An 11,528-nucleotide genomic window follows, 5' to 3' on the forward strand; every position below is an offset into this window, starting at 1 on the left:
ATAAGGAATGTCTTTCTTTCTTTTCCATTGAAATGACGTAATAGGGAAACAAAAGTGCACGCATCAAAATATGCATGACACTAAACTTACGCTAAAGTATTTTCTCTACTTGTAATAAAAAAAGTTGTACCTTTACACCTAATTAATTACTACTATTCTATAACTTGTAGCTCTCCCAACACTTATAAATCCCCTCTTCTAACCCAACCCCAAGCACCAAACACAACGCAAAACCCAAATTAAATCTACCATAGCATTCTTTTCTTGTGAGCAAAAGCATAAAGCATAATACACAATATATAAGCAGAGCTCCTCGAAAAGCCATGATGATTAAACACTTTGTCATCTGCTCATTCCTAACAGTCCTTTTCTGTGCTAAAACTTTAGCCATAACCCCAGCTCATGCCCCATCCCAAACACTAGCACATCCACCATCCAAACCCTTGGCTGAACCACCACAGAAGCCCAAGCCATCTCCATCCGTAGACTCCTCTTCTGCTCCCCCGTTGTCCGAAGAGCCAATTGTTCAAGCTCCTCCGCATAAAGGCCGAAGCCGGATTCCCACGGACGTCACTGGAATCCTCGAAAAGGTTGGCGGCTTCAGCGTCTTCATTCGCCTCCTCAAAAGCACCGAAGTTCTCATTCAGATCGAAAACCAGCTCAGTGCCTCAAACAGCTTAACCATCCTAGCCCCAACTAACGATGCCTTCGCCTCTACACTCAAGCCTGGAACCCTCAACACCCTGAGCAACGAACAAAAGGTCCAGCTAATGCAATACCATGTTCTCCCTACCTTCATATCGCTGGCCAACTTCGAGACTCTCAGCAACCCTGTCCGTACACAAGCTGCTAATTCGTATGACTATCCTATGAACATTACTACCGAAGGAAATTGGGTTAACATATCTACTGGTATTGTCAATGCCTCCATTACCGCCACGGTGTTCTCGGACAATCAGCTAGCTATTTATCGAGTTGATAAGGTTTTGCTTCCCTTTGGCGTTTTTGCACCGAGGCCGAAGCTGCAACCTTCACCTGCACCGGCTCTTCTGGCAAAGCCAAAAGGGTCGTCGTTGAATTCATCGTCGTCAATGTCGTCGACTGCGGATGGCCCGGCTGCTGATGATGATGACGATCAGAAAACGAATGCGTCTGGTGCGCCTGATTTTACTACCGGAGCTGGCGCGGTGTCGTTCGGAGTTATTTCCATTTCTATGGTCGCAACAATTCTTGTGTTTGTTTAGTTTGACTTAACATATCCCTTGTTTCGAGATTTGTTTGAAATATGGGCGATTTGTATTGGGTTGTACTTGGTCATGTTGATTTTATTTTTGGTGATGATGGGAACATTTGCACTTTTTCAATTCGTTTTAATTAATTTTTTCATGTTAATATTCATCTCTGTTGTCGAGACATTTATTAAAACTAGTTTATACACTTAATTTGAAAAGTATTTTTCTTTTTGTTACGGGGCTCTCTGTGATGTCACGTACCCACACATAAATTAATTACATTAAGGAGGTGCCCCGAAAAAAAATATGTAGTAAATAATTTAAATATATATTAAATAAATAAATGATGTGTCTTAATCTACTTAGTAAAATCTGAAAAAAATAGAAAATTAGAGACAGGAAATTTTTTTTCGGTGCCGCCTAGCTAATACCTCTTACCATTATTCAATAAAGGTCTTAAAATATAATTTACGTGATATTAGTCACATCAAATAGTTAATATATCAATTGCTAAAACCAATAGTTAATATATCTAGACATTAATATTGTCACCTTTTTTTATTCATCCATCTAGTATAAAAAACAGATCCGTTTTTTTTTTACTTTCTATTTTAAAATTAAAAATTAATTTAAAATAAGTTTTGTTATTTTTTTTTTAAACAATCAACAATACATTGAAAAAATATATAATGTATAATTCGGTAAAGAGGAAAAAAATTCATCAAACTAAATAAGTTCTCTGTCAACCCAAAATGTGGGCACACAACTATGAAAAACATAGTTTAGACGCTTTCGGAAAGTTGGATATGAAACTTAAAATATAAAAGATCATCAAAGGAAAGACAAAGATCCGGAATAAAGGATCATATAAAAAGTTAATTGGGATAAATTGATAGATCTACCAGCATCAAATTTGTTTGGAGAAATAAAATCAACCGACAAAAAAAAAGGAAATAAAATATTATTAACCATATGTATTTTGAGGAAAAACGAGAGATATATTTTGACAACAAAAAGTTTAGTAAGTAATAAGTTCTTTACAAATAATTAGTAAAAATAAAATATATTAAATTAAAAATAACTAGCAATTTTTTAAAACCAGGTTATCAGTTATATAAAATATAATAAAATAGATTATTAGTATTTTAAGGAAAAAATACTCATTTTGTCAATTGTAGTCTGAATCTTTCCAAAGTTGCACAATTTTGATCCACTCCATATAACAAAACAAAACAAAATAATTGAACATTATTATTCAAATAATAACAACTAAACATTAGTATTTAAAAAAACAATAAAATAATATATTAATTTGAAATAATTAACTAACAACTATATTCAAATATGGATGGAACAGTTACGTATTCCAATTTTTTGAATCATAACTGCTAAAACATGTTGTTCGAGAAGAAAGAAGAAAACTGTTTGAAAACCTAAAGCAATGATTAAGAAATTTTCCGATGAAAAATAAATCATCATTAAAATCAATGACATCGACTAATTGATAAAATAGTTATGATTCCTAAAAAAATGAGTGTTTTATAAAAATAACCTTTATGGAAACTAATGGTAACCATTTCTATTGAAGTGTTTACTAAATTTTAGAAATGGGAAAGATTAGTGGGATCTACATAAATTTAGGATAAAAAAAAAAGAAAGGTTTTCCCTCATCTCCTTAATAAATGAGTTTATGCTGAAAATATATTTGATTTTTTACTTTTTATTTTTTATATTTAAAAATTAATAGACAATTCTACCGTATAAATATCTGTCTAATTTATCTAACGTAAGCATTATTATTTTTTTTCTGTTTTTATCGTTTTTCTTCTGACTTCTTTTCTTCTTCATTATTGTTATTGTGCTTTCATAATTTTTTTTTTCTCTTCTTGTTTTTCTTCTTGACTTCTGTTTACACAATCAAATCTACACTTTATTTCCATTGTGGTTATTCTAGACATGCACTTCACCTTCAGGTAACATATTATATTTTTTTAAAATTTTTAATTTTTTTAAATTAAAGATATGCTATGTTATGGTATAGATTTGTATTTTTCACTTTAGCTGTAATTAATTTTCTTGCATTTTGTTTATGATACATATATAGATTGTTTCAATTCCCAACATGTTAACCCAGGTATAATTATTTACACATATATAGATAGTGAACATTAAATTCTATGAATTTTTTTTCATTATCGACTTTCCAAAATAATACATGATAGAAGTATATTTAAATGATGTTAATCAAAACTAATTTACTCTATTTTTTAATATAAAAAACAAAATAGAAAAAAAATCGACATATGGATACTTAAATAGATAGTTAAGAATTTGAATTTGAAAAGTTATTATTTTCATTATTAATGTTATTGTGATTAGGGAATATACTCATTTGGTACCCTATGTTTTTGTAAAGTATCATTTTGGTACCCTCTGTTTTCAATAATGCTCATATGGTACACTGTATTTTAAAATCGTACATATTTGGTACCCTAAACTCAGATTTGATAGATAAAATTTTGTTAATTTAATCAAACTGCTGTCAATTATGTAAGTTACAAATTTAAATTTAATTACATAATTACAAATAATTGATGACAGTTTGATCATATTGACAAAATTTTATCTATCAAATCTGAGTTTAGGGTACCAAATATGTACGATTTTAAAATACAGGGTACCATATGAGCATTATTGAAAACAGAGGGTACCAAAATGATACTTTGCAAAAACACAGGGTACCAAATGAGTATATTGAATATTTTGTTGGAAATTTAAATAAAAGTGCATGTATAACTAGAATGCATGAAAATCTCAACTAATAATGAGTATTGTTTTAAATGATGTTAATCAAAACTAATTTACTAAATAACAACTTTGTATGAATATTATTGATAGGTCCAACATATGTGATGATGTATATATGATAGATTTTTTGGTTCATATTTCGTGGAATATAATTTATTAATTTAAATAGCTTCTAGATATTTAAGTTATTATTATTATTAACTTAAATAATAATAATAATAAATAATAGCTTCTAGATATTATTATTATTAACTTAAATAACTTAAATACGATAAGTAATATAATTTACTTACCTTAGGAACACAAACTTTTAGATTGATTGACTCTTTTAGTCTTCGTTGTGTATCATATTGATCCAACGCCCTGCACACAATATTAATATTTACCCATATATGAGTTTGAAATAAAATCATAAATTAATTAAGTAATATGAATAAATTACATGATAATTATCTCATTGATTTCCGGACGGAAATGTGATTTTATAGGATCCAAAAAAGCCACCGAATGACTGTGTGACTGAATTAATATTAACATCCACTGAAACTACAATAAAAAAAATTGTGTAAGATATTTATCAATAAACAAAATATATGAATATAAAATTAAGTTGACTTACTTGTTGTTCCAAGGACAAATTAGAAACTGTGTCTCTAGCTCCATCTGTAGAAACTGATCAAAGAGATTTTTAGCACGTATTTCATTGGTTCCTGCATTAGTGGACACTAAAGCGGGATGCATGAAAGTGTACATGTGGTTCAATCCCTTCGTTTGCACCAAATCATCGAGGAAGCTACACATAATTAAAAAAGTTAATAAACTATTAAATTTCAAGTTAAACTAAATAAACTAAAAGATTATAAACACCATTGTACCTCATATATAATGCTAGCTCAGTCTGTCCAATCATCTCATAGTTGCAAAAGTGGAGGATATCATCTTTCCCTAACAAAGCGATAGTTTGGAATCCAAATACCCTTTCAACAATTGGAATTTCTACCACGTGGTCAGCTTTCCATTTATCAATAAACTTCACCAAACACTTCAATATTCTTGTGACAGGAACTTCTGTAGGCTCCTATGTTAATGCTTCTATTCTTTTCTTTGATTGTCTTGGTTGTTGAGTAGAGGGCACAAGTGGCTCTTTCGTTTGTTGATTAGTAAGAACCTAATGTTGTGGCCATCCAACATCATACCCAACTGCTTGTCCAACCAATGTATAACCTTCCATTATAAGCGGATATGGTAAACTAGCGTTCTCTTGAATGGCTACCTCAACTCTGACACAATAATTTCCAGGAGGCAGTTGAACGCTATGTATTTCTGTGGAACAGGTACTTAAAAGTTTTCCCTCTGCAACTATATTTTGTGTCGAACCAAGACACAACTTACAATTAATCTGTTACATTCCAATTAATCTGTTATACTTTTCGATAAACTGGTGTATTTTGACTGTATCAAATATATGCAATAAAGAATTAATAAGAAACTATTACCTCATCAGGAAAATTTGATTGTGGTGGTGGGGGAGCACATGGTGCCTGTGTCGGTGGTTGAGGAGCAAATGGTAGCTGTGAGGGTGGTCGGTGAGCATATGATGTCCATGTCGGTGGTGGCGGAGCATGTTGTGCCTGTGTCGCTGGTGGAGGGGCATATGGTGCATGTGCTGTGTTTGAGGCTCCTCCTACTCCCGAACCAGATGCATTTGATGATCCAAATGCACCGCTCTGTTGAGATGTAATATGCGCCATCAACTGGTTTAACTTTTCCTCTTGTTGAACGTGCCCTTTCTTCAGAATGACGCCATTTCTCTTCAAGGTCTTTATAACAAGCATCTTCCACACCTTTTTGTTTGCGATTGAATCTTTTTGGCAGTGGGACATGAAAAAATTGACGGGGAGCGACATGTGCACTGACCCCCCTAACACATCCCCCATGCTCTGGAGGTGCCTAATGCCATTGTTAGTATATCGTTTGAACCTTCCTCCACCAACTCACCTTCTGCTACTTTTTGCCTGTATTTCGCCTATATACATAGTAAATAAATCAATTAGAATTTAACACACACATTAATCATTACAATTATTTTAAAAAATCGAAGAACACTTACAATCTTCTTGACCACATCTCGAGCTTCTTCCTCAATAACTTCTCATTTCTTGTTCATCCGTGCCTGTGTCCACATCTCAACTCTGTCATATTCAGTCAACTCATGACCCAATTCCTCTTCCATTTGTTGCTCTACCAGTGCCTAACAACCACGCCCTGAGTGATGTGCATACTTGTTCTGAGCCCGAGCATCTTGTTTTTGTTTTCTCATCTCTTCCCAATCTGGGGTTAGTCTTTTTGCAACAAATTTTTTCCAATCTTCAGGTAAATACCATAAAACCTTTGCAGGGACACATTTTCTAACTGCATATGAATTTTTTTTCTTTTGCCATCTAGACTCGCCACATGTCAGACATGCAATTGCATCAACAAATCTATTTTGATATAAGATGCAATCGTTAGGACAAGCATGTATTTTTTCATATTGCATGCCTAACGAACACAATGTCTTCTTTGCTTCATAAAATGAAGACAACAATTTCATTACCTTCGGGTAATAATTCTCCTAAAAATGTTAACAACTCTGTCATTCCCTTATCACTCCACCCATGTTTGGCTTTTAAGTTATACAACCTAAGCAGTGCTGATAATTTAGTGAACCTTGTACAATTAGGGAAAATAGGTTTCTCAGCATCTTCTTTGATTGACTGAAATTTAATTAGATCCACATGTTATTCATATTGTGCATCATCAATCATCTCTGGAATATCATCAACTTCATAATCAACATCAAAATATTTATTATTCTTAGATGGTCCCTCATCAGTGATTTTCATCATTTCTCCGTGCAAAAACCATACTTTATAACTTTTGTCTATTCCATTCCTAAATAAGTGGTCTTTTATTTTAAAAATTTGCATCCTCACAATGTTACCGCACTTAATACATGGACAAGGAATACGATTAGGAGATTGAGTACTTCTTGCACAAAATTCCAAGAAATACTCAACTCCATTCCTATATTTCATGGATAACCTATCCCCTGACATCCAATCTCTATCCATTGTCAAACATCACACAACAAAAAAAAAACAAACAAACAAAGCAACAAACATTAAAAATTAAGTTCGTGGATTACTTAATTGACAAGTAAATAAAAGAAACAATATGTCAAAAAAAAATTGGGCAGCATTTCCCCTATTTCTATCACATTTCTCAAATTTAAAATTTGCATTTATACAACACATGATATACACAAAAACATCTAACTAATCAATAAAACATGCATAATTCTCAAATTACTAAATCCTAAAAAAAATTGGGCAACATTTCTCCTATTTCTATCATATTTCTCAAAATTTAAATAAACCTATATTCATCGCAAAAATACAACAAACCAATTAATCAATCAAACATGCATAATTCCCAAATTATTAAATCTTAAAAAAAATTGGACAGCATTTCCCCTACTTCTATCATATTTCCCAAAATTTAAATTAACCTATATTCATCACATAAATACAACAAACCAATTAATCAATCAAACATGCATAATTCTCAAATGACTAAATCTTAGAAAAAATTGGGCAACATTTCCCCTATTTCGATCATATTTCCCAAAATTTAAATAAACCTATATTCATCAAATAAATACAACAAATCAATTAATCAATCAAACATGCATAATTACAACCTTATATCACCGCAGCACACAGTCCCAGAACCTATCTCCACTATTTTATAATTCGTACATTCTACTAAGTTCAATATCTTAATTATACATGAAGGTCTAAAATATTACCTCTAATATAAAATCCTCCAAAGCTCGATCTCACCAACAAAGTTGTCAACAAAATACTGACTCAAATATAACAATAAACAAAAAAATAATAAAAAAGTTAACAAAATATAAAGAAAAATATATTAAAGCTATATTGTAATTAAATAAATAATAATGTGCTTAAAGAAAACAAATAATTTGTTATATGTACTCATTTATATACTTAAACCAGAAATAATAATTTTTTTTTAAAAAAGGTTAACAAATCACATAAAGAAAAATCGACTATAAATATCCTAACTAAATCAATAATAAAATATAACTTAAAAAAACAAACTATTTTAATCTATACATATTTAACCAATTAAACCCAAAATTTAAAAAGTTAACAAAATATAAACAAAAATTTACTAATAATAATCAAACTAATCAATTAATAAAATGAAACTTATACAAAATATATATGTTAATATATATGGGTGCACTCTTAATGGTTACTACCTATGGATGGTTACTTTAATATTAACCATTGGATTAAAATCAATGGTCCATATTTATAGTTGTTAATTAATATTTCTAAAAATAAAATTTGATTTTTTCAAATTTTTGGAAGGGTTATCTGATGAAAAACATGTATTTATTATAAGAATATAATATTGTAAACTTTTCATTTTTCAAATGCATGTCAATTTCTAAAATATAGCTAGTGTCTCTCATTGGTTGGAAACAACATTAATTATGACAAAAATAATAATAACTAAATTCGAAATTAATGTTAAAAAAAATATTTATTTGTTGGTGACTTGCTATACCAAGTCATTATGCTGCCACATCATCATAATTGTTAGTACCCATTTATGGGTAGTAACGATTGAGAAGTCTTCCTAATATATATACTCATTTATATAAGTAAATTCGAAATTAAATTAAATTTTAAAAAAAAGTTAATAAAAAATAAATAAATTATAATAAAAAATTCTAAAAAAATCAAATATTAAAATGCAATGTTTAAACCTAAAACAATTACATAATCATTAATATAAAACTATCCAAAAATAAAAAAATATGAAATTATGTCAATTTATAAAAAAAAATCACAAAAATTAAATTTAAATCACAAAAATTAATAAAATTGCACTTACTTGTGGTAATTGAGCAATGTGGATTCTTGAAGTAGAAAACCCAAAAAAACCAAGAAAGTTTATGGATTTTCAAACAATAATCTTCAAAAATACAAAATCTATACAAAAAATTCAAAAAAAACTATATATAAGTTTCATAAACATATATAAATCATTATTTTTACATTGAAATTGAAAAAAAAATAGATAAAAACGTACCTAAATGGGTAAAAGTCGGTTGGTTTAAAGGAGCGTTTTCTGAATTTTTAGGGGAAATGGGTCTCGGTTGGGGACGATGGAGGGTTTTGGTGAAAACGTGGGCCAGTTGCGTCGGTGGCCCACTGACGGTAACGGGCATTTGAGTTAGTGGGGCACTGATGTAAATGGCAAAGTAAAACACGCATTTTACTTTGCCGTTTGCGTCAGTGCTCCACTAACGCAAACGTCACCTTACCGTCAGTGGGCCATTGATACCGTTAACGACCCGTTTGCGTCAGTGGCCCACTGACGCAAACGACCCCATTAAACAGCGTCACTGTATGTAATGACGCAATTGCCCCCTCATTTGTGGCAGTGCCCAACTGTCGCATATGCTAATTTTTGGTCAACAGCGTCAGTCAACTGCGTTGACTGACGCGTTTGACTGACACAATTGCCCTTTTATGTAGTATTGAATGGAAGGCTTCTCTTAGGCGAGGGGCTACATCCAAGACCTCAAACATAGCGTCCCCTGTAGCTTCGATCTCGTTATGCGAGCCAACGACATCATGGCACCTACATATCTTTGGTTCTCATATAGCGAGGCTCTTTCATCCTTCGTTGTGACGACTTGTGAGGCAGTTTACAAATGGCTAAGCATATGACCCTTCGATGATGATCTCTAAACGAAATTCTTCTTGGGAAATTATCCCACATTCACACTTGCCCCCGAGTCTATAAGTACACTTTTAAGTGTCCTTGTAGACTTTTTCTTCTTCTCTTGTTTGATATGGATGGCATGTTTTGGGAGGTTCAACCTTGGTGCGTTATCCAATGTTGCTTGAAGAAACACAAAGTGGATCTAAATGGTGTGTTTCTTTGCAGTTTCCAAAGAAACACAAAAACCAACAAACTTTTGTGATAATCCAAGTGTGCCCTAAGATTGAATAAGGGCCAACCATTTCCAAGCGTGGATCCCAAGGTTGCCAATGCTCTTGATGTCCACCATTCATGTAGATTTGATCCAATGGCTAGGAAGCCTTGACTTTCCTTTTATATACCCCATGACATGAACCCACTTCTCCACACCAAAACTTGTTTAGCTAGTGGTATTTCTTCTAAGTCATTTCCAAGAGCTCCAAGGTTATATCCTCCATAGAAATATTTTTGTGGTAAGTTTCGTCCCTTTTCATTTGTCCATCCTTTTTTTTATTTATTTTTACTTATTTCTTTTCATATCAGATTTGCATTGTAGTGGCACTAGGCATTCTCTTGCTACTAAGGACCCACCCTCGCTTGTCGCTCGGCCTACCTTACACCTCCAAACGTATGTCCTTGCACACCTGTGGATCCATAAATACACACCCAGGTATACCTTCTTCCTCCAATGGTGCACATGTTTCCTTTATCTATTATATGGAGGTAGGGTCATTGGTTGTAATGCACCCATTCATTAGAGGTTGTCATTCTCCTTTCTTTTGGCCCTTCAAGTGCATACGCATAGGTCCTTTTCCTATACCCCTCATACTCATGTTGTAGATATAGGGCCATCGTTACGCACATACGTCCTCGAGTCTTAGCTGGCCCATGGTGTCTAGGCGGTGTCCTGAAGGTTCATCTAATGTTGAATTCACCGAGTTAACATCCTCTGACTTTGAGGCCAACGTTCGCAGACCCTCTAATCGTGGGGGTGTGCGAATGCTTTACCTACAGAGACTGTCATACCCCAGGCAAAAGGCACGCGGCCTAGAGCAGGAACTAGAGTCTATTACTAGTGACGAGGGTTTAGGTTTCTGCCTATGGCATGCGACGTACGTTTCCCAGCTAAAATCAACCCTTCCGGATTGCCTTTTTGAAATCGCCTGCCTAGAGGAAAACTTGCCCCCCATGTCTTTTTCCTTCTGTGGTGATGAGTCTTCCAGTCATAGGGGTCCCCTCCCTGAGGGTGTTAACTATGAATCCATTGAACCTTAGTTTCTTTCTATGATCCCACCCACGGTTCTTCCTATGCCCCCGATCTTACGCCCTAGGGTCAAGTAGAGTGCTGGTAGATGTAAGATGCGTAGGGGATCTTCTAGGGCCTTGAGAAAGTCTATAGGTCACAAATTGCCTATCTCTGTCCAGGTACCCGAGATGCTGAAGAGGACTTACGACACTTCCGAAGCGTAGGCAGGTCTACTCTTACTAGCATTAAACCTGCCAACATGCTAAAGGCCCATCAGCTATCGTCAGATCTCAAGTTCATAATCCCAAAGCGTGAGGACCACGCGTCTGAGCTACCTGAAAGGGTAGTGGCCTTTAGTGACTCCATGATCAAATCTGGTGGGGCTCCGCTGCTTC

At 33.3% G+C, this 11,528-nt stretch overlaps 1 protein-coding gene across 1 annotated transcript; it reads left to right on the forward strand.

Moving 5' to 3' along the window:
- Positions 1 to 233: 233 nt before the first annotated feature.
- LOC133789841 (fasciclin-like arabinogalactan protein 11) lies at positions 234 to 1,442 on the forward strand. The gene has a single exon (XM_062227552.1). The coding sequence runs from the start codon at positions 324 to 326 to the stop codon at positions 1,242 to 1,244; it is 921 nt and encodes a 306-aa protein (XP_062083536.1). The 5' UTR covers positions 234 to 323; the 3' UTR covers positions 1,245 to 1,442.
- Positions 1,443 to 11,528: the final 10,086 nt, after the last annotated feature.

This window comes from Humulus lupulus, chromosome 7 (assembly GCF_963169125.1).
Source record: "Humulus lupulus chromosome 7, drHumLupu1.1, whole genome shotgun sequence".
Classification (NCBI taxonomy): Eukaryota; Viridiplantae; Streptophyta; class Magnoliopsida; order Rosales; family Cannabaceae; genus Humulus; species Humulus lupulus.

Bases quoted from the DNA above. Each gene is read 5' to 3' on its own strand.
- LOC133789841 (XM_062227552.1), top strand. From the start codon at position 324: ATGATGATTAAACACTTTGTCATCTGCTCATTCCTAACAGTCCTTTTC.